Source organism: Protomyctophum bolini, assembly GCF_963924005.1.
Source record: "Protomyctophum bolini genome assembly, chromosome: 23".
Taxonomy (NCBI): Eukaryota; Metazoa; Chordata; class Actinopteri; order Myctophiformes; family Myctophidae; genus Protomyctophum; species Protomyctophum bolini.
Window position 1 is genome coordinate 14232325 of NC_137884.1, and position 27622 is coordinate 14259946.

The window sequence follows — 27622 nt, forward strand, 5'->3', positions numbered from 1 at the left end:
TGAGTTGGAGATGTGAGAGATGTGTCATTTTATCAAAATACAGAGAGAACTGGTGACAGCTGCAAGTTAAAGAGAAGGCAGACTAGAGTATGGGTGTGACATGCGTTTACTAAACACAACCATTTTAGACATTAGTTTTGGGATGTTTATGTTTAGGTTGAAAGGGATAGTTCAGATTTGTATAGACATAAAGCTGTAGGAAATTAATATAGTGCTTGCAAAGGTATTGATTGATTGCCTGAGTCCCGTGGTGGGAGTTCTGGTCTGGTTTTGGTGAATATTAAGTAATTCCGGTCATTTGGTTGGGGTCACTGGGGGCCACTCATTAAAAAATGAATTAATCAGGGTGGCACAGGTGGCACAGTCGGTAGTGCTGTCACCCACGCTGTGGGCGCTGGTGGCATGTCCTCTCCTCTGCGTCATCAGTGCCATAGATATGAAAACGTATCCCGTGTAACTCATGAATGGGGGGGAAAATGTTAATATTATAAAACATATATAGGTATCCACGTGATTATACGTTTTAAGAGTCTTAGGAACACTTTGTGAAAGGTTTTTCCGCTGTAGCGTCCTCACCTGCAGTGAGGGAAGATGATCATCACATTTAGTATAGTATAGGTTGGAGAAAAGAACCAGAATAAGTCACATGATTGTGTGTCACTACTACTGCATATACAGGTATTCATTTTCAAATGGGTCTTTGTGACTCATTTCCTTCCCTTTTATATTTTCTCTCTCCTTGTCGTCGCTTCATGGTCTCGCTCGCCAACGGAGGCGGCGTTTTAGAATCTCTATAGCAGTGGTTCTCAAAGTGGGATCCGGGGTATATGTGCTAATGGGTTTCTGACGACAACATGCTTGTCACAAACGCCCCCCCCCCCCCCCCCTCCACCATCGAGTCATCACGGGCTGTGTGATTGACACGTGGAACTAACGAGGCTGTCACATTAAATCAACATCATCTGAACGACCGGCGGGCCACAGGTGAGGAAGAGTATATAAAAAAAAAACTGTTGCCTGGACTTCATTAGCTGTACTGATGGTCTGATCTCAGCGCTGACAGGGGGAACATAGACAGCTTGTGCACACACCCACGCACGCAGAGACGTACCCACACATGTCAGAATAGCATTGATGACCATTTTAGAGGAATGCAGTGGCTCAGGATGAAGAGTGGCCACTTTGGATCCAGAGTTAGTGTCGAGGTGGCCTTGAGCAAGACACTGAACCCCTAATTGCTCCCGATGTGCAGCTTGCCGTGCCTGGTTTCTTACACCGTTGGTGGATGATTTAATGTTTTACAGTGGTAGTGCTGCACTATTCTTGCTCAAATGTGAATCTCGATTGTCCTCCCAGGGCATTAACGAGTTGAGATTTATTTTACTATATGGCAAAGCGCTGATTATCAAAACATAAAAATGCAATAGTAAATACTAAACAGTGCAGGCACACACGCAAGTGTGCGTCACACACTGGTACGCAGACCAGAAAGGAGAACACAACAAGAGAGGGGGCATAATTGGCACACAGCGCAGCACAGCGGCCCGAGAACACAATACAAAATACAAAACATTAACACTAGTGGCAGTATAGGCCTACAGCAGCCCGACCTTCAGAACACAATAGAAGACATAGGTCTATATTAACATTTATAGCAGCCAGCAGCAGTTGGCACATCCCCAGAATACAATCTGCTATTACCTTCCACATTCACAACGTGAACCATCTCCTCCTCCTCCAACAACAACTCGATAACGTTCTCATGTTACTTATTTTCTGAGCCATGCAAATAAACAACAACCCGCACTGACTGGAGACGGAGAGATTCTTGCGTCCCGCGCGTACAGAAACAGGACAGTCACTGCGTCAGCACGGAGGCGGGGGGGATATAGTTTGGGGATACATTTTCGTGCTTTTATCTGTTACTTCTCTGACACAGCGCAGTTCAACTTCAGCCAGTCAATTAGTGGGACACCGCTGAGAGCCACACACAGCTGCAGTTAGGTTATTTTTTTTAAGATTTGTTTTAGGCTTTTCTGCCTTCATTGATAGTATCAAGTGAAGATAGACAGGACAGATTGGAGAGAGAGAAGGGGAGAGACATGCAGCAAAGGTTCGTCATGAACGGGACTCGAACACGCAACGCGCTGTCAGGCCAGAGCCTATATGTGGCATGCGCCTGGACCACTTGGCCAGCAGGCGCCCCGACTTAGGTTCTTAATTAAGGGCGCGTTCTGAATGCAATGGCAAACTAATAGATAGATTATATTATATTAGATAGTTAGAAAAAATATGATATGGGGAAAACAATCGAAAATATATACAGTATATATTTTTTTCATTTTCTTTTTTCGACTTTCGACCTAATTTGAATCTACTTTGAATCGACTCGATCGAAATCCACAATAATTGAGATCACGGTTCTCATTTTTTCCATGAAAATATTTAGTCATTAGTCTGTTGTTGCTACATTACTACATTCAAAATGTGGCACCTGGAGCCAACTACTGTGGCTTATGAAAATACAACATCAAAGTGCTTGGCTTAAACCTCTCTTAAAGTCTCTTCTCTTGTAGCAAAACAACACTAAAATTAATTGGACAGCCAACTAGTGCTGCATGATTCTTGCTCAAATTTTGAAATGAGTGCCTGAATCTAGATCTTGATAATTTTTTCCCCGATTAGTCATGCAGTGGCAAGTTGGCAACCTTACAAATATAATATTTGGGTGGAATTTATATAGATGCTGGAATGTTTTGGAAGGCATTCAAATGAACATTTGGTCTCGTTACAGCCCCCGGGGCCTCTATAACCTATAACCGTACCCAGCTAGTGAGGTTCAAATTCAGCACAGCTTGCGTGGGTGTGTTCCTGCAAAGATCATCTACTAAACGGAAAAGAAAACAATAGTGATTGTTTGTTTAGTTGCCCACTGAGACCTGAGACCAGATGCTATACAAATGTCTTCTAAATCATGACAGATTTTTTAAAAACCCATATTTCTAGACGTTCTCAAACTATTTCATGTCAAGGACGCCAACCATTATACTGTATATAATTGGCCAAACATTATATGTAATTGGCCGTGGACCCCCATCTGAAAATAGGATGTTCCAGGGACCCCACAGAAGCAAAGATTCAAGTTAAAATGATTCGCTTTCAAATACTGCAGAATATAACAGCTTGCTGCAAGCTTGTACATCTGCTATTTTTTAATAGCCAACGTATCAATGGATAAGGTAAGAATGAGTGTGATGCTGTATCAACACATTTTGCCTGGGGACCCCTCTGGAACCCCCACCAAGGACCCCAGGGGGGCCCCCGGACCTCGCTTTGAGAAGCACCAGTGGAGTAAGGAGTGTATATCGGGGCCAACCTCGTTAATCCACTTCGAGCTTGCCCCCTCGGTGCGTGATTGATGGCCCAGTGCAACCTGGGTAATGTAGTAGTAGAGTGTGACAGGAAGAATAATGGCTGTAGCAGCCAGGTGCCGGGAGACTGTCTTCTGGGGTGAGAAATCAGCTGGTGGTTAGACACAGCAGGTGTGTGCGTGGGTGCGTGCGTGCAATACCTACGTGCATGCGTTGCAACATATAGGGGCGGGTGGGTTGCTGCATGTGTGACACTCCAGGTAACGATGATGGAGTGTTGCATTATGGGACGACACAGACATCTAGAGACCCCCGTCAGTCAGTACAGTCCCATCATCCATCACCGTCTGTTCCCCCGTCTCATCCCCCCCACCCCCGACACTTTTCCCTGTGTGTGTGTGTGTGTGTGTGTGTGTGTGTGTGTGGGGGTGTGTGTGTCACATGGGGAACACATGTCTGGTGCTCTCTTGTGCAATCTGTTGCGGCTCGGTCGACCTTTTCATGACGCGGACGCAGTGAACCACAATGAGAAACTATTAGAAAAAAAGCGTCCTGGGATGAATATACTGTATAATGGGTGCACGGTTCAGGTAGAGACACTCCATAGAAAATAATACCAGCACTCACTTTAATTCCAATAGGATTATCTTGTTTATTTATTAAGGTTGCCTCCAGCAGAAAACGTTTGCTGCTGGAGGCAACCTTAATAAATAAACAAGAGAATCCTTTTGGAATTAAAGTGAGTGCTGGTATTCTTTTCTATAGAGTGTAGTATGATCGCCTGCCTCCTAAGCTATGCCACGCGCACCGCGAAAGGGCTGATTTGTAGCTGCTAATGTTATGAGCTGGACCGCAGGAAAGCCACAACAAAACGCAGTCATTGAACCACGCACAGATCGGAAACGAACGCAAACAACGGCTGCACCAGAGAAACCCGTTACTAAAATTATAATATTAATATGGGGGAAAAACAAAGACAAAAAGGGGGACAACAGAGAAGGCGTCTGTTTCACCTGACACATTATTACTATGTAATCATTCCTTGTTTTTTTTGTGAAATTACATATTTACTCCTGACGCCTGATTCCATCTGCTGTTTGTTTAGAACCATGGTACCACCTGAGGGAAGGTGTGTGCGTGCCGTGCGTGTAAACATTGCTCGCCACGTGTTTGAAACTCTGCAGGCTTTCTATCCTTTTTTCCATCCATCCTTCAGTTCTGCTTTGCTTTTGTTCCATTTTTTATGTGTCCAGAATCGCTCTGAGGAGTTTTGTGATCAAGCGATACTTTGTTTGGCACAAAGGAACAGGGCTTTTCACTCTGCTGGGATCAGATACTCTGCCATGAATCAAACTTTATAGAAGTTGTTGGGTCTGGACCTAACTGGATGGCGAGTGTAAGGTTGTTCTCTGGCCAATTCAAATGTATTCCTATACTTGAAAGTGGAAAGTGAATCAGGCAACGGTCATATAGGGTCTTCAACAGGGAGGTCTCATTAACGACTTACATGCGTTTTCTGAGAAAATAATTGCAGATCTATAAGCTCACAACCCACTCGCAGCCCAATGCGTTGTAAGGCAATTTATACCATTTGCCCCGATCAAGTTTTTTGCTCCCGATCCGTTTCCGATCATTTGATTTTGAGGGTCTGCCGATACTGATTATTCCTGATCCGATATTTATATTCTTATGCTTATGCTATATGATATCACAATAGTACAATATCAAAATCACAGACAATATCATGATATGGATATAATATTTATACTAGGGACGTCGCGATCACGCTTTTTTGCTCCCGGTCTGATTCCAATCATTTGAAAATGACGTGATCGGCTCAGATTTCCAATCACGTGATCGGATTGGGTCAACCCTAGTTCTCACTCTTGGACTAAAAAACAGTGTCTCCTTCTCTGTCCAACCTGCCCAGCGGAGGTGGTCACCACTCACCTCTCTAAGTGTGTCCGTCTCTCTGTCCAACCTGCCCAGCGGAGGTGGTCACCACTCACCTCTCTAAGTGTGTCCGTCTCTCTGTCCAACCTGCCCAGCGGAGGTGGTCACCACTCACCTCTCTAAGTGTGTCCGTCTCTCTGTCCAACCTGCCCAGCGGAGGTGGTCACCACTCACCTCTCTAAGTGTGTCCGTCTCTCTGTCCAACCTGCCCAGCGGAGGTGGTCACCACTCACCTCTCTAAGTGTGTCCGTCTCTCTGTCCAACCTGCCCAGCGGAGGTGGTCACCACTCACCTCTCTAAGTGTGTCCGTCTCTCTGTCCAACCTGCCCAGCGGAGGTGGTCACCACTCACCTCTCTAAGTGTGTCCGTCTCTCTGTCCAACCTGCCCAGCGGAGGTGGTCACCACTCACCTCTCTAAGTGTGTCCGTCTCTCTGTCCTCCCGTGCAGGACTCCAAGCATTCAGCGGAGGTGCTCACGTCTCCGTCTCTGGACGTCTTCCTGCCGGAGGACGAGGACAACCCGTACGAGTCGGTCACCTCGGCCGTCACACGCAAGCCCTCCTCGCTGGACATCAACCACCGGCTCAGCAGCACCACGTGCCCTCGCAATGGTAGGACGCACGCACACACACACACACACACACACACACACACACACACATATGCACACGCACGTGCATGCACGCACGGATGCACAGTGACATGGTTAGAACATTAAGGTTAAAAAAGGGTTGTGTTTCTATGCACTATAAACAAGTGCCTGCTGTGCTGTGATTTATACTGTGTCTGTTTATTTAGCCTTCTGTGGAGTTTTAAGAAATCACACAAAAAAGCCTTTATTACAGTTACATTCAGCAGTAGTTTGGAGGTCTATATTACAGTTACATTCAGCTGTAGTTTGGAGGCCTATATTCCAGTTGCATTCAGCTGTAGTTTGGAGGCCTATATTACAGTTACATTCAGCTGTAGTTTGGGCCGGGGTAGTTTGGAGGCCTAGTTGCATTCAGCTGTAGTTTGGAGGCCTATATTCCAGTTGCATTCAGCTGTAGTTTGGAGGCCTATATTACAGTTACATTCAGCTGTAGTTTGGGCCGGGGTAGTTTGGAGGCCTAGTTGCATTCAGCTGTAGTTTGGAGGCCTATATTCCAGTTGCATTCAGCTGTAGTTTGGAGGCCTACTGTATATTCCAGTTGCATTCAGCTGTAGTTTGGAGGCCTAATGTATATTCCAGTTGCATTCAGCTGTAGTTTGGAGGCCTACTGTATATTCCAGTTGCATTCAGCTGTAGTTTGGAGGCCTACTGTATATTCCAGTTGCATTCAGCTGTAGTTTGGAGGCCTAATGTATATTCCAGTTGCATTCAGCTGTAGTTTGGAGGCCTATATTGTATATTCCAGTTGCATTCAGCTGTAGTTTGGAGGCCTACTGTATATTCCAGTTGCATTCAGCTGTAGTTTGGAGGCCTACTGTATATTCCAGTTGCATTCAGCTGTAGTTTGGAGGCCTATATTGTATATTCCAGTTGCATTCAGCTGTAGTTTGGAGGCCTACTGTATATTCCAGTTGCATTCAGCTGTAGTTTGGAGGCCTACTGTATATTCCAGTTGCATTCAGCTGTAGTTTGGAGGCCTAATGTATATTCCAGTTGCATTCAGCTGTAGTTTGGAGGCCTATATTGTATATTCCAGTTGCATTCAGCTGTAGTTTGGAGGCCTACTGTATATTCCAGTTGCATTCAGCTGTAGTTTGGAGGCCTAATGTATATTCCAGTTGCATTCAGCTGTAGTTTGGAGGCCTACTGTATATTCCAGTTGCATTCAGCTGTAGTTTGGAGGCCTAATGTATATTCCAGTTGCATTCAGCTGTAGTTTGGAGGCCTAATGTATATTCCAGTTGCATTCAGCTGTAGTTTGGAGGCCTATATTGTATATTCCAGTTGCATTCAGCTGTAGTTTGGAGGCCTACTGTATATTCCAGTTGCATTCAGCTGTAGTTTGGAGGCCTACTGTATATTCCAGTTGCATTCAGCTGTAGTTTGGAGGCCTATATTGTATATTCCAGTTGCATTCAGCTGTAGTTTGGAGGCCTACTGTATATTCCAGTTGCATTCAGCTGTAGTTTGGAGGCCTACTGTATATTCCAGTTGCATTCAGCTGTAGTTTGGAGGCCTACTGTATATTCCAGTTGCATTCAGCTGTAGTTTGGAGGCCTAATGTATATTCCAGTTGCATTCAGCTGTAGTTTGGAGGCCTATATTGTATATTCCAGTTGCATTCAGCTGTAGTTTGGAGGCCTACTGTATATTCCAGTTGCATTCAGCTGTAGTTTGGAGGCCTAATGTATATTCCAGTTGCATTCAGCTGTAGTTTGGAGGCCTACTGTATATTCCAGTTGCATTCAGCTGTAGTTTGGAGGCCTACTGTATATTCCAGTTGCATTCAGCTGTAGTTTGGAGGCCTACTGTATATTCCAGTTGCATTCAGCTGTAGTTTGGGTCCAACGACGCCCACGGTTCATCAGCTCCCATGGCGATGCTACACATCCTCCGTTGGTTGTCATGGCAACTGCATCACCAATGCCTGTGCCTTCCTTCTCCTCTATAGTACAGGCTGGTGAGTCACCTGTACTGTACGTTGCCATGGGAACTGCCGTGGCCCACAGACTGGTGGAGGGGTGTGTGTGTGTGTGTGTGTGTGTGTGTGTGTGTGTGTGTGTGTGTCACTGTGTGTGCGCGCGCATGTGCATGAGAGAAGAAAGAATGAAGTCACTGGAGCAAACTTGGGCATTTGATGATTTGAAGCCTTTTAATTAACAGGGTGCAGGCAAATAGAAAGTGACAACGTTTCGGTGTGTCAGTACATCTTCATCAGGTGTGTGTGTTTGTGTGTGTGTGTGTGTGCGCGGCTGCACACATATGTGCCGCTTTGTGAAAGCGTCTTGTATCAGAGATAAGAAGGGGGAGGAGCTCTGAGGAGAACGGTGTGAGCGCCACTGGACCGCGGGAAAGTCAGGCAGAGAGAAAATACCTCTGCCTCCCCGTCACCGACCAACGCAACGCGTTGTTTCATTAAAAAAGTATGCATGGTGGGAAAAAGGTAACCATGTTTAAGCCGGATTTCAAAGATCTATAAGCTCACAATGCATCGTGATGCGATGCATTGTGAGTTTGTCGACCTGCTATTTTTGCTATATTTGAAACAGTGACAACGTTCACGTGTCCACAATTCGGGTGTTGAAGAAGTGATTCATGCATTAATATATGGTTGAAGAAAAGTGGAGGGAATATGAATGAAAGAGCTGCTTTTAGAGGTTAAAAATGGCAAAAACCTAAATTGGTACCGTGTACCGTGTTGCTCTGTATGAAAGCCAAAAGAGGCTCATACTATGAACAGTGCGGGTTCATTTCGGGGCGAACGGGGGAACGACAGAATGCTAATCCAAGGGGGGTTCCAGGCTTCTAGTTCGATGTGTCTAAATTAGCCAGTCTGTCTCTCTCTCTCTCTCTCTCGCCTTCAGAGGAGAAACGAGGAGAGGCTGTGAGTGGCGTTGGTGCGTAAAGGAACTAAGTACATTTAAGTACAGTATTGTACTTAACCTTCTACCCACCAGGATTTATGAATTATCTCGATATAATTGTGGTATATACGCACGCACGCACGCAACACACACACACACACACACACACACACACACACACACACACACACACACACACACACACACACACACACACACACACACATATATAAACAAAGACGTGCACATCGGGGACTGCGGTAGTTGAAAATGGGCCGCTTGGCCAACACTGGTACATTTTCAGTAATGATACTGTTGTGCACTATCCCTGCACTGTAGAAATAAATGAATGGGGGGAGAGAGAGAGGGAGAGAAAGATTGTGCAGGTGTGCGCCGGTTTGTGTTGGAGGAAGAGAGAGAGAGAGAGAGAGAGAGAGAGAGAGAGAGAGAGAAGCTTTAATTCTTTTAAATAATTGTGTTGCATTGTGAGTGATGTATAGCATCTCTTTACCCATGTCATTATTCTATTTGAATTGTACATACATCTATTGCTTTGGCAATGTACACAAACGACATATTTCGCATGCCAAGACCCATTAAATTGAGAGAGAGAGAGAGAGAGAGAGAGAGAGAGAGAGCCAGAGTGTGTGACAATTCTTGACACATTGATCCTCTCTGCATTAAGCACCTCTCTGGTGCTGGCTCACTGGAAGCTGTAGGCTGCAGTCGTCAGTCTCACAGCAGCTGAGGAGGCACTGAAGTTACTCGCTCTCCAAAGCCTCGGAGCGACGCACACACACACACACACACACGCACACGCACACGCACACGCACACACGTCTCATCCTATACTCCACCGTCCAATGACGAATGCAAGGTTCCCAAACCCACCACCGCAAGGCCGGAGCACGTCTAGAGATCTGCTTTAATGCCTACCGCGACACACCTGCAGCACCATGAGACCAGTTTTAGTTTAATGTTAATTTAAGTGTACAAACTTAAGTGCTATTAACTGCTATTTCCATTTGCACACTCTAAAGTTACAGACCCATAAGGGTCCATTTGGTTCCTAACTATCATTTAGCTGGGGACCCCCTTGAACTCCCTCAAGAAGTTGGTCTACTGGTCTACTGGTAGACCAGTAGACCACTAGAGAACAGTTCAGTCCCTCATTCTGAGCTGAAAGTGCTAAGCAACAACTCTTATCCCATTAAGACCTGGAACGCATCTCTGTCAAATAGCAGATATACATCTATGAGCTTGTAGATCTGCTATTTTTGAAAAAAATCTAGAAAATCTGTGCAAATCTTAGAATATATTATACATTTCACGGCGAACATTTTTAACTCAAATCTTTGTTTCTGGGGGGTCCCTGCAACAAACATATTTCCAGATGGGGGTCCACGGCCAAATACATATCATGCTGGGGGTCCTTGACATGAAAACGTTTGAGAACCACTGACGTAGAAAGAAACACAAGTGTTCATTTAACCCTTAGGATTCAGAAGACATTTTGTAGAATCGGGTCTTCAGGTCTAATGGGTTTCAGAACTAGGCTCCTTGGATCTGGGATTATCTCCCTGTCTGTCTCTCTCTCTGTCTGCTCATTCATTCCTTTCCCACAGTTCAATCCATGCATTCCTTATCTCTATTGACATCCCCATATCATGAGATGTTCTGAAAAACCCGCGCGGCCTCTCGTCTCCGCCGCCGCGTGCATCGCACGCTAAGTAACACGCGTGGCATTCCAATCACGTGCACGGCGTTTCCCACGCCATGCTGCAGACCGGCGGCTTTTCACACGGAAGCAACGGGATATAGACGGTTCTTCTGCCCCGTAATCCGTGGCTACCCCTGTATGTAGGCGTAATCCACCTACTACCGTACGAAAAGACGCTTTAGCTATTGAAAAATAGCAGATCTACAAGCTCGTAGCGCGCATGCACCGAGTGGCGCGCTACGAGCTTGTAGGTCTGCTATTTTTGAAAAATTGAAGAACCACTGACATAGAAACATTTTTTCAGAACACTTTTTCAGGAAACTGTCAGGATGTAGAAGACATTTTTAGAATCTGATCTCAGGTCAGAATGGGTTAAGATCTATAACCTAGTGGTGTTTAGTACATTTACTCAAGTACTGCACTTAATATAAGTACCTCAGTTTTGAGGTATTTGTACTTAAATGGAGTATTTCCAATGTTATGTATACGTTTACTTCTGAGAGGCAAATATTGTACTTTTTACTCCACTACAATTTGTTACTAGTTACTTTGATTATTATTACAAATCACACATTTACCATTTCAACCTATACATTTCGGCCATTTGAAAATGGCATATCTACAAGCTCACAATGTGCCGCGATGCGACGCACTGTGAGCTTGTAGATCGGCTGCAGGAGGAATGCAGGAGACAAAATGGACGTAGCGTCCGGTGCAAGCCTCCAAGCCGAGCACCATGTGGAAAGTAACTAAGAAAACGTTCTTGTGACCGCCGTGCTCTGACTTTACCAATTTAAATCAACATCATTAAAAGTAAAGAGGTCGCACACACCACGGAATACATTCAAGCAGGTTTATTTACTTAATCTGGACAAACGTGTTGGCTAACAATACACTGAAGAAGGCTGTTGTCCCAAAAAACGCTTGTCCCAATGAAGTAAATAAACCTGCTTAAATGTATTTCTGGGTGCGACCTCTCTACTTTTTATGATGGAAAGTAACTAAGTACATGTATAAAGTACTGTGCCGTGTTAAAGGGACATTTCACCGCTGGAAGAAACGGCAATCACTCATGTTAATAGTATTTGTAGAGAATAGCAGTAGCACAATTTTAAATTTGCACCCTATGGCCAGAAAAATAATGAAGTCTGTGTGTTTGACTAGGGTTTGACTGGATTGCTGAATAACTGCAATGCCCATAATGCTTTAGTGCACTTCCCCTCCTTGTGGAGAGGGGGGAGGCTGCGTGGAGGTGTGACTTTGTAGTCCAGGAAGTAAGTGCATATTTTCATGAACATGGCTTCATGACTAAAATATGTAAAAGACGATATTCTACACCTCAAAACTTTAAGTACTGTTTCCACCATTGCCGAGCACCACACCGTAGCCTTCAGTTACTGTAGCATGTCGTATAGAGTGGAACAGAAGTGTAGGCCTATATCTGTACGTCTATAAATGTTCCCATGAATTGAAAATGGTGGACCCTGTTGTTGTAAACAAGTGTAATGCTTTATCATGGTGTCGTGTCGTTCACAGTAACAGTTTTTGTATTGACTTGTGCTTTCGTTTGAAATTTATACAAATTCTGCATACTGTGAATTACTTGGCAGTGGTGGAAAAAAGTTAAGTACTCACATTCTTTACTTTATGTAAAAGTATCAATACTGCAATGTAGAAATACTCCATAAAAGTACCATAAAAATCCGGAATTCAAAATTTAAGTAAAAGTACAAAAGTATTGTATTAATGTTCTTAAAGGACTGTCCAAAAGTAAAAATACAAATTATGCAAATTATGTCTAATTTCAAGTCTTCAAATGTATACAAATATTTAAAAAATAGCAGATCTACTAGCTCGCAATGCGTGAGCTTGTAGATTTGCTATTTTCAAATGGTTGACATAGTGCTGAAGTGGTTAATGTATGTGTTGAAATAATTATCAAAATCTACAAAGTAACTAGTTAACTAAAAGTTTCAAATAATTTGTAGTAGAGTAAAAGTGCAATATTTGCCTCTGAAATGTATTGCGGAGAGGAAGTTAAAAGTACTGAAAATGGGAAGTATCTCAGATTTGTACTTAAGTACAATAAGTAACTATGTACTTAGTTACTTTACACCACTGCCAAGTGGTCACCGACCGACTCCTCCCGAGATAAACACACGCTGTCGTCTAACTGGTAAACACAGAGCTGCTGACGTGTACAGTTGCGTGCGTGCGTGCACACGCACCATTGTGTACCTACAGTAGCATTCCATGTGTGTTCTTTTGAAGTACATTTAGTATATAATTAATACCCGACGTGTGTTAATACTTTTACTTTACTATTTCAAATGTATACATTTCAAATGTATAAAAGCCACTGACAGTCACTTTCAAAATATCAGATCTATAAGCTCAAAACACGATGTGACGCATTGTGAGCTTGTAGGTCCGTCTGATATTTTCCACTACTTTTGCTGCCGCATTAATTTACAAGCTAACTTTTAAAAAGTACAAATATGGAGATACGAAGATTTTGTTCCTCCCCGCTATGAGTCTGGACGGCGGCAGAGAGAATGCAGAAGCTGGAGAAATCCAATTGCTGATTGGTCCACGTGTATATGGTGACGTAAACATACATGCTGTGGTACTTTCAAAACAGAAGTGGCTGCCCTCGACGCAACCAGTTTAAGAGTTTCCACAGAATCGATAAGAACGGATATGTCCAGATATTTCTGATATAGACTCCGACATCTATCCGACATAGCTCGCTCACTTATAAAAGTAGATTGGCTAGATTTGCCTGTCAAGGAAACTACTTACGTTCACTTTTCAAGCTGCCTATATGGGCCGAACTCCAGACTCATACGTGGATTCACTGACGCGCCGGAGGCGTCAGTGAATCCACGTTATGTGTCTGGCAAAAGCCAGACGAACACTCTGTTGAAATGACATCACTCCACCTCTACCTCCAACTTTATCTGGGATTTATTTATTGGAGCAAATTCTCCCCACAGTTACATTTATAATACAGGCCTTGTTATACAAGAGTGTGCTTTGATGGTGAAGGTCTCTGTCTGGTTCTGGTGATAAAGTGAAACCCCGGGATGGGGTTATTGCATCCATCAGGTATTCACAGGACCACGTTGCAGTGTAAGCACCTCTTTGATCTTTCTTTTTTTGTTCATCTTCCCCTTCCAGCTTTTATTGAATGTTTCTCCCCCGTTCCGTTCCCGCCCGAGGCTTAAAGATGTCTCGTCTCGCCTCGTCTCGTTCTCTCCTGTCTGCATGCTGTGTGAAGGCTAAATCTAAAGGACTGAACACATGAGAGAGCTGACTATTAAAAATGTTGAAAGCCCCGTTGAAAGTTTTGAAAGCCCATTGATGGTCGGGGTGTATAGGGAAATTGTAAAACGCAGACTCACGTAAGTGAGTGCAAGTGGAATGTTTGGTCTAAGGGAGGTACTATAGAGTCAACATGTTCTCCATCAGGGCCTTCTTTAAGATCTTCTTGGACCCCATTGGCAAACTGATTTTTTTTACGGGTAGCAAGGTTGAGAGTCTTTCCACCGAGGAGAGTAGGTTTTCAACACCTTGTTTTGGCGAGTAGCGAAAGTGCACATACAACAGTCGAGAGACTGCGCTACCGGCGGAATAGAAAAAAGTGGCCAATGTGTCGCATCACGTTAAGGAACAGAGCTAGGGATCCGTAACAAACAAGCAATTAACACGGCAGCCGAAAGGTAAATGGTCAGATGGGTGGACCCCAAACCCCACACCAAGCCAATCGAACCTTGCATATCTGCTTGTCAAAAGTGACAGTCAGAAGTGACAGCCTGGAGAGGAGGCACCTGTACTGTATACGATATGACAGTTTATGTCTTGTTAGCGAGAGAGAGAGAGAGAGAGAGAGAGAGAGAGAGAGAGAGAGAGAGAGAGAGAGAGAGAGAGTTAGAGTTGGAGAGAGAGAGAGAGAGAGTTTTTTCGCCATCTATCACATTTTATCTATTTCCTTTTACTTTAACTTTAGCCTTCTCTTTCTTTATCACTCTCTTGCGTGCTCTCTCTCTCTCTCTCTCTCTCTCTGGACTGGTGGCAGCCCGCCTCAGGGTTGAACATGCCTATTACAGGACAGTGGACAATCTAGAGACTTTTGACGCAACATGGGCTGTGGGAGGGGTTTTGTGTATGGTGGGGGAGCATGGGGAACTAATTCTCTCTTTTTAATATTTAATGATTAATTTTAAGTTTTAATGAGGTGTGTGTAATGTTGTGATTTGGAGCTGAGTTGCGGTAGTAATTTAATTAAGGTACTGTTAAAATCAATATCTCTCTCTCTCTCTCTCTCTCTCTCTCTCAGTATAGTATAGAGTAGAGATTGGTTCATATCCCACAGCTCACACAGTGCAGCATGTCTGCATTAACAAGCAGTACAGCTGGCCTTCAGAGTGGACAGAGACATATCTGTGTCAATCAATCCAAACACTCATGCTTTGTATCACGCACGCATGCGCACACATGCACCTACGTATGTGTGTCCACAAGGTTAGAAAGAGAGTGAACTAGTGTCATGTCATGTTTCAAACTAGACACATTGTTGTGTGTTTTAAGACACAGCATACTATCTTAGTCACACTCTATTTTTAGAATTGTTCAGCTCTGTAATGTTTTCTTGTGGCAAAGTATTGTACTGTATACCGTACATTGATTCTAGATTCATGCAGGGCTCCAAGGACAGCCGTATAGGTTGTTTTTGGTGACCCAGTGGACAAGACACAAGACAAATGTTGTATGCATGTTGCAACAGTGTGCGTGAGGCCTAAGTAGCACCCAAACACAGGTCTGTACTCTGCACCCAGCTGTGCAGGTTGATTGTAGCTCTGCTGTAAAGGTACCACCGGTTTCCTGTGGTTACACTAAAATAGAAACCGCTGGACTAGTCTAATTTTGGATGTGGATTTTCAGCTCTTCACTGTCAGAACCATACAGTCTAAAACAGGTCTCAGGTGGCTCGTTGTCAGACACAGGAGTTGTCAGACACAGCAGTTCTAACCGGCTCATGCTGTCACTTCTACTGAGACCCAGTGGTGTAAAGTAGCAAAGTACATGTACTCAAATACTGTACTTAAGTACAATTTTTAGTTTTTCTTTCTTTCTTTTTTTTATTACTTTACTGGAGTATTTCCAATTTTCAATACCTTTACTTGTATTCCACTACACCTAAGAAGCAAATGTACTTTTTGGTACCAATACTTTCAATTGAAAAGTTAGGTATAGTTACTTTGTAGAGTTATTATTATAAAACATACGCTAAGCAAATGTAGTTTTACTCAAATTAATTTTTAATAGTGAACTTTGTAACAGACTATTTCCACACTAGGATATAGGTACGTTACAAGATTACCTTCTGAGAAAAGTAACTCGTTTTGTTTTTTTTGCGTTACCGACAATTAAAACCAACCCTTGTGAGAAAAAAGAAGAAAAAAAAGCAGTGGTTGAACCATAAGTGATGAACTATTGACTCGGGTACATTAAAATCATTACGCAATCACCACAGACTGCAAAGCATAATGGGTCACTGATTTCTGTGTAACACTGAGACACGACGGTGTTGCCTCACTTCTCTGTTGATAGAGATCATTCATTCAGGAAAAAAAATTGTCACAATGGATTATTTTTCCTTTGTGGCAACAGAACAAACAGGGAAATATAGGTCTTAAATGTAACTTAAGTAACGCAATTGTTTTTGGGAAAGGTAACTACGTAATGGATCACTAATTTGAAAACTAACTTGCTAGGTTACTCCGTTACCCACGGGGGTAGTGGGTAAGTTACACCCAACACTGGATATATATATACTTTTATTTAAGTAACAAATGTGAGTAGTTCTTTCATCGCTGCTTCTACTGAGACCCACATACAAGGGGGAGAGAGGGAGGTGTGGCTCCTCTCCAGGGAACAGTCTGCGCAAGCATGACAGATTCTGAGCTCACAAATCCCCCAAATCTGGCATAACCTAAAGATACACAGATATTAAAATAACATGATAATATACACATGGTCGATGAACGCGCAAATCCAGAGGGCCCGGATCTCCTTTGGTTTCTGATACTTTCTTCCTAATCCCTGCATGTATTCATATTTCGTATAGGGAAAGTTAGTCGAATTTTGGACCAATCTGGAAAATAAATGCTTACCAATAGCTTTCTTCACAAAGTTGAGTTGGGCTTTATATCTCCGATATCTGCCGGGACCGCCTCGGGATCCCCCAGGATGAAGTTACTAATGTTGCTCTGGAGAGGGAAATCTGGAGCGCTCTGGTGGAGCCGTTGCCCCCGCGACCCGACTACGGATAAGCAGTTGAAGATAGATGGATGGATCGCGATGTGGAGCGAGTTTGTCCACTGATGTCATTTATGCTATAGCAGCGCCATATGTGAGAGTGAATGTTGGTCTGTTGCAAGACTTTGAGAAATTCGCAACCAGGTCTATGAAAACAAGCCCAAAATGCCCACAATCTGGAAAACGGATCTTTTTCAAAATGCTAAATAAATTCTCTATTCTCTCTCTCTCTGTCTCTCTCTCTCTCTCTCTCTCAAGGCCACTCGCCCCATGTGACCGCGAGTGAGGGGGAGCTCGGTAACCATGGGAACAGCTCCACGGGCCCCACTCCAGACTGCTCCCCCCCCTCCCCCGACACAGCCCTGAAGAGCATAGAGAGAGTCATCCGCCCACAGGTGAGGACACACACTCACACATACACGCACGCACGTGTACTGTACGTACACCTGTACGTACACCCATTCATGTATTATTGAATGCAATTTATTTTTTAACCGTGACCAGCGACGCGACCGGATTCGGTGTTAAGATTTCAGGCTATCGTTCAAGTCAACCAGGGGGGAACCTTTTTGCTGACAGACCAACCACTTCCGGTTTATCTCCTAGCCAATAGACAGTAGTGTAGTGCGATCCCAAACTGACGGTCGACCGTGCTTTTGCTGTCGCTGCCCCCGCGCTCTGGAACAACCTATACTTCTCCCCATCCAATCTGCCCAGTCCATTGAGTTTTTCAGATCTTTATTGAAAACAGACCTATTCTCTTTGGCTTTTAATTGGACGTTTAATTAGAAGTCAGAGAGAGAAAGGATGAGGCTGGCAGGGCACTGCGTCAGGCACCCAGAACTTGAGGCAAGTAAATTGACCCTATGGGAGCCAACCCAGGGCAAAGCCAGGAGGGGAAAGAAGCGTACCACCTATGTAGACGTGCTGCGGCGCGACAGCTTGGCTAACAACACTGCAGAGCTCGAGAACCTGATGTTGGATAGGAATTTGTGGAGGGCAGCGATCCAGGAATCCCGAGTTGGTGTTGGCTAGACCTCACTCTTCCCTTCTTCTCTGGAGTCCTGCCTCAGGGCGGACCAGAGGTAGAAAGCTGTCGTTCCCTGATGTCATCGCTAGGGACACATGCTTCAGTAGGCAGGAACTGGGGGTGGCAATGAAGGACCAGGAAGTCTGGCGTAGCATTGTGGAATCCAACCGTGGTCGAAAAATGATGATGATGATGAATGTATGAATGAATGAACCATTGTAAAGCGCTTTGAGCACTTGGAAAAGCGCTATAAAAATGCAATTCATTAATTCATTATGATGAGACCTCACTCTCGCAGCAACTAATTGGACGTTTTGTGTGTTTCTAACGATGTCCTTATTTGTCTGTGCGTCGACGGGCGCTGTTGATGCTCTGACGTTTGTTTTAAGCCTGTACAGCACTTTGGGTCAGCTTCTGTTTTGATTTGATTTGAATCAATATAAAACATTAAAAGACAGAGATCTCCGTCTCTTCGACCCACACAATGGGAATGTCTCTCTCCCTCTCGCTCTCCATCATCAGAAATAATCAACCACTCTAGTGTTTTAGATGCACGATACTTTGTGTCTTTATTAGTGACGACAAACCAACGCGGAGAAAAAAAACGGCAGAATAGAGCCTGCTCTGACTCTTTGTACGTCACTCTAATTTGGTCTCCTCTCCTCGTGGTCTTCCCTCGTCTCCTTTCCTCAACATCTCTACTTTAAGTGCCCTCTCTCAAGGTGCGAGGTTTCAAAGGTATTTGTTTAGTTTGTCTCTGGTCCGATGATCGTTGACATTCCTGGTTATATTATCTTGCTGCCTTCGCTCACCCCCTCTCTGCATCCTACACTATATATAAACTGCAAATTTATATAAATATACCTTTCCTTATCTCATGACCTGATCTCTTTCCTTATTTCCTTTCCTTGCGGCCTCTTACCGTCCGTGAGCGTTCTGTACAGTAGGTGGCGCTCTCGTGCGCTGTGGCCCCGGGGCGTCCTCTTTCATTCAGGATTCAACATCATCATGCACATTAACCAGAGAGTTTAATTTCAGAGCACTTCATTTATTCCACCAGAATTAATTTCATTTCAGTCTCCCCGTTGGCTGTTTTTGTGTGTGTGAAAACGCGTCATGCATATCTGATAGAGTCCCTCGGTGGAAGGACGTTACTTGGACATTAATTTGACAATAATATTTGTCTAAAATTAAATATTGTTAGACATTTTATAGCATTAATTGGACTTTAATCGTTTTTGCCTTAAAATCGCAAAGCGTTACTGTTGCGCTATTCCCCGTTTTCTCATTCACCCAAATTGAGGACAAAATGTGTATCCCAACACCAAAACGCATCACCTGATGATTATTGATTATTCAAACGCTCTGATGTCCATCTTAGTGAGACAGATTGTAGTTCACAATTGAACTCTCCAAGATCATCGGAATAGCACAATGCAAATGTCTTGTTTATCCCATTAAGACCTGAGACCAGAATCTACAGAATATCTTCTAAATCTTGTCAGTTTTCGGAAAAACCTGTTTCTATACCAGTGGTTCTCAAACTTTACTTTACTTTACTTACAAATAATTCTGGACCCCCAGAATTATCTGTATTTGGTCCCGGACCCCCACCTGAAAAGATCTTTTTCCAGGGACCCTCCACAAGCAAATATTTGAGTTAAAAACATTTGCTGTGAAAGAATATACAATTCAAAGATTTGCACGAAACATTTCTAAAATAGCAGATGTACGCGGCACGGAGTGCCACGCTACGAGCTTGTACAGTATGGTATTTTTCAACAGCCAAAGTATAAAATAGTGGTTAAAGTGGTTAAAAGCCAAAGCCACGGCGACACAGATGCGTTCCAGCCAGGTCTTAATGGGTTATAGATGCGTATAGAGCAGAGAAGCTCCAACTGAGACACGGAGATCTTTTCGGGGCCAACAGATGGACCATGATGACAGATGGCTTGGATCGCTGACGTGGAATAATTATATTACCCCAAATCAAGTCAGAAGGTCCAAGAAGTTGTTGGGGGAATGTAGCTGTTACGACCCCCTGTCTAGGGTAGGGGGAAATAATCATAATAATAATGAGGAGACAGCTTTTACAAAAGAACATTTGTTTTTATTATCTCTCTTTTTTGTTGTTGACAGATTAAAATAATTGTTTTCTTTTTCAAAGGATTGATGGCTTCAGGGTGTCCGTACATTGAAGAAAAACTTGCTATCTAAAGAAATACAAATTACCCCTAACTAAAAGTCCCTAACCGAATGAAAAACTAAAATACAATTATTCTAACCTGACAAACTCAATTAACAAAGATACAATAAATTAGATCAAAGAAAATCTACCAAACACCCCTACGTGAGGGAGGAGTAGAATTGAACATTAAATGAGGAAATATAGAATGAAATACTCAAGAACTCACTGTTGAAATAATAAATGATAAAGGTTACCCAAGAACTCAGAATGAACATAATACTAGGATAAGAAAATATAACTTACTCCAAGGAACTGAAGACAAACGTACGGAGCCCTTGAATGGCCGTGCATTCAAAATATATTTTATCTTGTACGTACAAGATAATATCTCGTCCGTACAAGATATTATCTCGTACGTACAAGATATTAATTATCTGGTACATACAAGATAATATCTTGTACATACAAGATAATATCTCGTACGTACAAGATAATATCTCGTACGTACAAGATAATATCTTGTACATACAAGATAATATCTTGTATGTACCAGATAATATCTTGTGCGTACAATATATTATCTTGTGCGTACAAGATAATATCTTTTCCACTGGACACCAGAGGTCAAACGCAAAAGACGCCGACCCAAGAACACTTAACGTAGGACAGTGGAGATAGAGTTGAAGCTTGCATCACACCTGGGGATCTATAAAGACACTGGCCCAGAACAGAGTGAAGTGGAGATCCTTTGTTGCTGCCCTTCATGCCGGCCGGCATGAAGGGCAGTAAGTAAGTAACTCTCCCCCTCATGCAAGTATCTGACTGACAATAAGAAACAGTGATTTGCAAACACATAGCAGACCAAGAACAGTCTGATGGATCAGTGGTTCTCAACCTTAATCTAAAATAAATGTTTTTGCTAGCAGCCCACATCAGCTATTTATAAAAGAAAGGAAAAATCTAAAGACTTTTACTTTTGGTAGTATATATTTCAATGCCAATACAATACGTTTGTACTTTTACTCATGTCAAATTTTAATACCATTTAATACTTTTACTATTTCCACATTGCGTTATCAATACTTTCAAGTAAAACACAAAGAGTACTTCTTTCATCGCATACATACTGAATCTCTCTCTCTCTCTCTCTCTCTCTCTCTCTCTCTCTCTCTCTCTCTCTCTCTCTCTCTCTCTCTCTCTCTCTCTCTCTCTCTCTCTCACACACACACACGCACAGACAAAATGCAAGAGTCTCCTGGCAGAGATTAAAATAGCGTGCGTTGGTTTCGTCCAAGGCATGCGAAGACCACAGAGGCGGTGTCATTGTCGGGTCTAATCCTCGGGCTTTCCGAGAGGGTCCAATGCCGTTCAGCCAAAACTGTCATGTGTTTGATCACAGCCGTGGCGTGGACACACAGAGAGAGAGAGAGAGAGAGAGAGAGAAATACATGCAAGCCAACTGTTTTGTGGGGCTTATCAGTTTAGAAACCAGCATTTACTGAAGTCTTGCATCCGCTGGTGCAATGTGTGTGCGTGCGTGCGCGCGTCAGGAAATTCCAAGTAATGCCTGGGAGAAATTCCTGGTCATGTCGAGCACATGACGGATGCGAAGGCAAAGCTAGTATCACATGGTTACAGGAGACACATGCATGCATGCACACGCACATAACACACATACGTACATACACGCACACGTGTGCGCACAAACACGTACACACAAACAGAAAACACACACTGGCACCACAGACAGACGAGAAACACACATACAGTATTTACATGCACAGTGACAAATTTTCACTTTGCCATTTAAAGCTCATTAATCTGCAAGTATTCATGAATCACTAAGCTGCCGAAGCCGTTTCTGTGTGGTGCCACACACAGAAAGAGACGCACGCACGCATGCACGCACGCACGCACGCACGCACGCACGCAATCCTGATAATCTCTGTGACAAAGATGTTCTGTTGAGTTTATCTTCCCATGTTTTTTTCTTCTGCGTCTTCATGTGCTTGCACTTATGATTATGTCTATATTCACGCATGCACGCACACAGAGAGAGAGGGAGGGGGGGGGGTTGGGGAAAAGGAGCAGGAACAATATCAATTTGCTTTTCTATTACCATGAATCATAATCAGTTTGTTCTGCTGTATCGCTACCCCCCTTAACTCTTTTTCAAAAATTACAGATACAAGCTCATAGTGTGGCACGAATATTTTCGCAGGTGGGCAACTTCCCTCTGATATACACTACCATGCACCTTTTTCAGTACCATGGACAGTGCAATAAGTAATTAAAAGATGCCTGTTGTAGGCCAGTCAATCGAAGCTAAAAAGGGGCATGACCCAAATGAAATTGCAATAGCAATCGTTTAAGGTTTTTTTTTTTATGATCAAATAACAAAAATGTGTGAATGAAATATTTAGTGGATCATAGTAAATTCAGGGGTTGAAAGTTGGGGTACCATTAACAACCTAGTGAACCTACATGTATATAAGGCAAACATTTAAAATTTAAAATTATGTCTTAAGTACATTAGCATGTGATGTGTCAAACTAGGGGGTTTTCATGATTCTGAATCCATTTCAAGCATTTGTTTTTGCATAACAAACACTCCTTAGGCTAAATTCGGCCATAGCCATCATCACAAATGTGATGAGGTCCTCACATTTGGGCAAGTGGCTATGGCTGAATTTAGCCTATTTTCAAAAGATTTTTTTGTTTTGGCAACTTGTGAAATAGGACATTCTGCATAATGAGTACTTTCTACTGTTGCTACTTTAAGTACATTTTAAGTACATGCAGTTCTACATTGCATTATTGTTACTTTTATTGAAGTCAAAAGATTGAGAGATTGAGATTTTTCCACCACTGTTGTTCAGTCACACTGTAGCACGATAACACCCATTCAGAAGACCGTCAATATCTGGAAAAGTCTAAAACTACATTTGATGGAATATCGTCAGCCCTTCTAAAATAATATGATATATGACATGAAATTTGTCTTGCGACCCAGCGGTCTTGTATGCAACACATATACACACATTTAAAATAGGACAACACAGAAAATAATTTTCAATTACATACTGTACATAGAAACATAAGGGCAAAGAGCAATGTCCACAGCTCAGTCTAGTCCTGGCCAAAATCCTGATTAAGCCTCAAAGTCGACTGATGGATAAAAGAGGTATTCTGACCTTATTGTATGCTGCCTGGAACACCATATCTCCTTCCTGAAGGCAGCAACCTATACTCTCCATAGTCCATACAAAACATGGCTAGTATTAGAGGTGATATTCCTTGCTAACCTTAGGCTGCTGTTATCATACAGTACGTGGATGTATATAGAGCCTCTGTCCAACAATCTTTGGCAACCACTTCAGAGGCTCCTCTCCATCCACGTACACATGAGCAACAAATGTATATAGGTAGGCTACTGAAACCAATGTTCAGTAGCTCTGTCTCAGTCTGCACCACAGGTGGAAAGACTTTTTATATTATTTTCAATTCCCCCCATCTGGAACATCAGACGTATCTTACTTGACTCATTCTTCTCATTTCTCGCCTGTCATTTCATCCTTCTCTGTGTGTGTGTGTGTGTGTGTGTGTGTGTGTGTGTGTGTGTGTGTGTGTGTGTGTGTGTGTGTGTGTGTGTGTGTGTGTGTGTGTGTGTGTGTGTGTGTGTGTGTGTGTGTGTGTGTGTGTGTGTGTGTGTGTGTGTGTGTGTGTGTGTGTGTGTGTGTGTGTGTGTGTGTGTGTGTGTGCGTGTGCGTGTGCACGACTGCACGTGTAAGATTAAGAGTGAACACTATATATGGTAATGTTGTTTTGTTGTGTGTCACACTGCGTTTGCGTGAAAAGCTCAGCGCAGAATGACTTCCTGCGAGGAGGAGAATGAGAGTCAGTTTGTTTAATCATGGAAGGATAGAGAGACAGAGACAGAGAGAGAGAGAGACAAACAGAGAGAGAGAGAGATATACTTCCTCCTACATCACAGACCATCACATGTCCAGGTGGTATTGATGCTAATTAACGAATGTGTTGTGAGTGACACATCAGAGAAAGAAGCAAGCCTCATCTCGGACGCACGCACGCACGCTCGCACACACTCACTGCGTCTTTCTTGAGTACATCCACATATGTTAATGTGGGACGTCCTCTTGATCGATGCCCATGAGTTGGTTCCCACAGCACTAGTTTCACTGCGCAATACGGATGTGTAAATTACAGGAAACTCCCGTTAAAGTTTCCAACAAACTCCGGTAAACTCCCGAATTGTACCATCACACCTGTATATCACCGTATATTAACTGTATATCCCTGCTAAACTTGAGGTTTACGGGCAAAATACAGTGCCCATAATGCTTGGCAGTGTTTGGCAGTGTTAGTTTCATTCTCCTGGCTGCTACTTTCTGGCTCACACTTGGTATTCCCTCATACAGGGTATTGTTGGTAACATGTGCGCTCTTGCTGATGTTAAGTACTGCACGCAGCATTCTGGTGTAGCACCCGTCTAGAGACTTCTGCAGGGTTGGCTTCAGGGTCCAGCATTCGCAGTCAGATAGAAGAACAGATTCCACATAGAAGAAGCTGAGTTTGATTTGACGGGGGAGGTTGGAGTTCCATACACTGGTCATGCCATTCAGGGCCCTCCATGCAAGTGCCTTCCTCACTTTCAGATCTTGCTCGGTTGAGTTGACCCATGAGCCTGCAGGTTCCTGAAGTCCTTGCGCTTAATGTTTAATGATGGTTGTTTAATTGTGCCGAGCAGGGAGAAATTTAGCAGAGCCGAACGCCAAGATAAAATATTACATGCACACTTGTATTCTCATTGTATAAACATAAACATTTGTTCAATATATTCGTGAGTTATCTGACTGAACTTTATTGAGAACCCTAATTAGATTTTTAGCTAAGAATCTAATTAATGAAGCAGCAGCTCTCAGTATAACCTACAGTATGTACTGTAGGGTCGTTAACCCCCCCCACCCCCCAGGCAGTAAAATTGTCTCCAAAATGGGAACATCACCATTTTTAACAGCTCAACGCTCTCAGGCCTCTCAGGCCTAATTAGAGCCATTAGCGTGTGCTGTGCAACTCTGTACAGTCTGTACAGTGCATTAAGGTTTGTGCAACGCCAGCTTTGAGATGAGAACAGAACATTGAGTTCTGCATACACGCGCACGCATGCACGCACGCGCATAGTCCCAGGCCACCAGCCCTACCTGAGCTGTTAATTATTGTAATTATTGCTACCCATAAATTAACACAGCACTTTTACACGGTACAAAAACAACATGCACACAGTTGAATTCAAGTGTGCACGGCCCGCACGCATGCACGCACGCATGCACGCACGCACACGTGCACGCAGGCACACTTACATCTCACCCCGACTCGGGTGTGGAATCACGTTTAAGCAAATGAGCGTGAAGTTTATCGGACAACACCTAATTAGTCACAGATATTAATTTTGTGTGAAATCACGCATTCCCCTCAGCGATGGTTGCTCTCGGGAAGAATCCTCGCATCTCCATAATGTCAGATATCCGTCTTTATCATGAAAGAGCTCTGTTGCACTAACGTCGTGAAAATATCAGGTTTACAAGCTCATAAGCTTTACAAGCGTGACACGTTGTGAGCTTGTAGGTCAGCTATTTTCACTATTTTACCTTTGTGTAAATAATAAAGGAAGTTTTTTGTACATCTGATGGGCAGGTGTGAATGAGCGAGAGAGATCAGACAGGCATGGCGAGAGAGTGTGTGTGTGTGTGTATTACACTAGTGCTGTGTTAATTTATGGGTAGACCGTATAATAATTATAGGGCTGGTGCTGTGTGTGTGTGTGTGTGTGTGGGGGGGGGTGTTTATGCATGTGTGTTTGTAAATGGCAAATGGTTCATTTATATCGCGGCTTTATCCAAAGCGCTTTACATAGTGTACATTACATTCACACCCACATGCATACACTGATGGCGGAGGAAACCATGCACGGGAGCAATTAGGGGTTCAGTGTCTTGCTCAAGGACACTTCGACACTAACTCTGGGGGAGTCTGGGATCGAACTGGGAACCTCACGGTACCCATACGACCGCTACCCCTAACCCACTGGTGTGTGTGTGTGATGTTTTTTGATATGATTTTTGATTTTATTTTTTGTGTGTGTGCATGCTTGCGTGCATGTCTGTGTGTAAGACATGCACTGAGCGGCATAAACAGAGTTCTTCGTCCTATGAAATGGTAACGCCCAGCGCTCAGGACGGAGATTAATAAAAGGACGGAGATGTATTGATATCAAAACCGATCGCATCGATCCACAGGCTGTGGAGCGTCTGTTGGGCAACATTTGATGTCATTTCCGGTTGGGACGTCATCCAAAATATTCTCCCCCATTTTAGCAGATCAGATCGAAAATCTTAAAACGTGAATAACTCTTGATCTAAATCATTCCGTCCAATTCTAAGCAAAAATCGAAACCACGGAGAGCGCCCTGGATTAGGAGAGACTTCTGCCGCGCTAACAGCTACGTGAATGGTAATAATATAATAATAATAATAATAATATGACTGAAAAGCGAAGGATGGTGGCCGAGTGTCCGACTGAAAAATTTAAAAAGGAAAGAATTCAGAATATTCTCCCCTTGCCTGATATCATTGAGGATGCGCTAGGACGTGTACACACGTCCAATGCATCCCTGGATTGCCCTAGGACGTGTGGCTACGTCCTACGGACGGAAACGGTTAATGGTCCTAAATACCCCCTGGTGTTCGGGTGTTAATAGTCATCTGATCAGGCATGACATGTTCATTAGCCTGCTGCCTGCTTGCATTGTCAACGCTAAGTCTCAACCAGTCGCGTGCATGCGTGTGTGCGTGCGTGCGTGACAAATCCATTGTCACGTCATGCAGTCGTCTCACCATTTTAGGCTGATTGATGTTACGTCTCATTTATTTCCCGCATCCTGTTTGTCGCTCATTAAGGCTTAAAGCTCTAGACAATTTTTTTTTTTGAGACAGACGGGGTGTGTGCGTGTGCGCGTGAGTGTTGTGATTTTTTGGGATCTTTTGTGTGGACCAAAACAGTGTCTTGTCTGTCTGTCTGTCTGTCTGTCTGTGAACCTTGCACAATTTGGTAGACAACGATGGGAGCAGGAACCACCTTTGACAGTTTATCATCCAATCTCAACCACCCTGATTCCTGTATGTTCACTCATTTATGTAGAAGTAGAATAATCTATGTGTGTGAAGGCAGTATTTTTTATCCACATGATGCTCCATTATATCTTCCCTTCCTGGCTATAAGAATCTGGTGCACTGGCTATTTTTGATACATGACACAATGCACACAGACACGTATTCAGCTGTAGCTGCCTGGTCTCTCTATCAGTCAGGGAGGGACTGATGAAGTCAAGAGCTTTTCTTGTCAAGCCTGCATGATGGCCTTCAATATGCTACTTTTCAAATCTGTCGACTTTGGGTAAAATGTGCTTTTTATTGCAGTTCTTGGTGTGTCTTTGTGCAATATTT

At 43.4% G+C, this 27622-nt stretch overlaps 1 protein-coding gene across 1 annotated transcript in view; it reads left to right on the top strand.

Moving 5' to 3' along the window:
* The window catches only part of anks1b (ankyrin repeat and sterile alpha motif domain containing 1B), a 252885-nt gene that overhangs the window by 130832 nt on the left and 94431 nt on the right, over positions 1 to 27622 (top strand). The window contains exons 11-12 of the mRNA XM_080757040.1: positions 5773 to 5935; positions 17140 to 17276. Coding sequence (XP_080613166.1) covers positions 5773 to 5935; positions 17140 to 17276 — 300 coding nt within the window. The remainder of the gene's footprint in view (positions 1 to 5772; positions 5936 to 17139; positions 17277 to 27622) is intronic.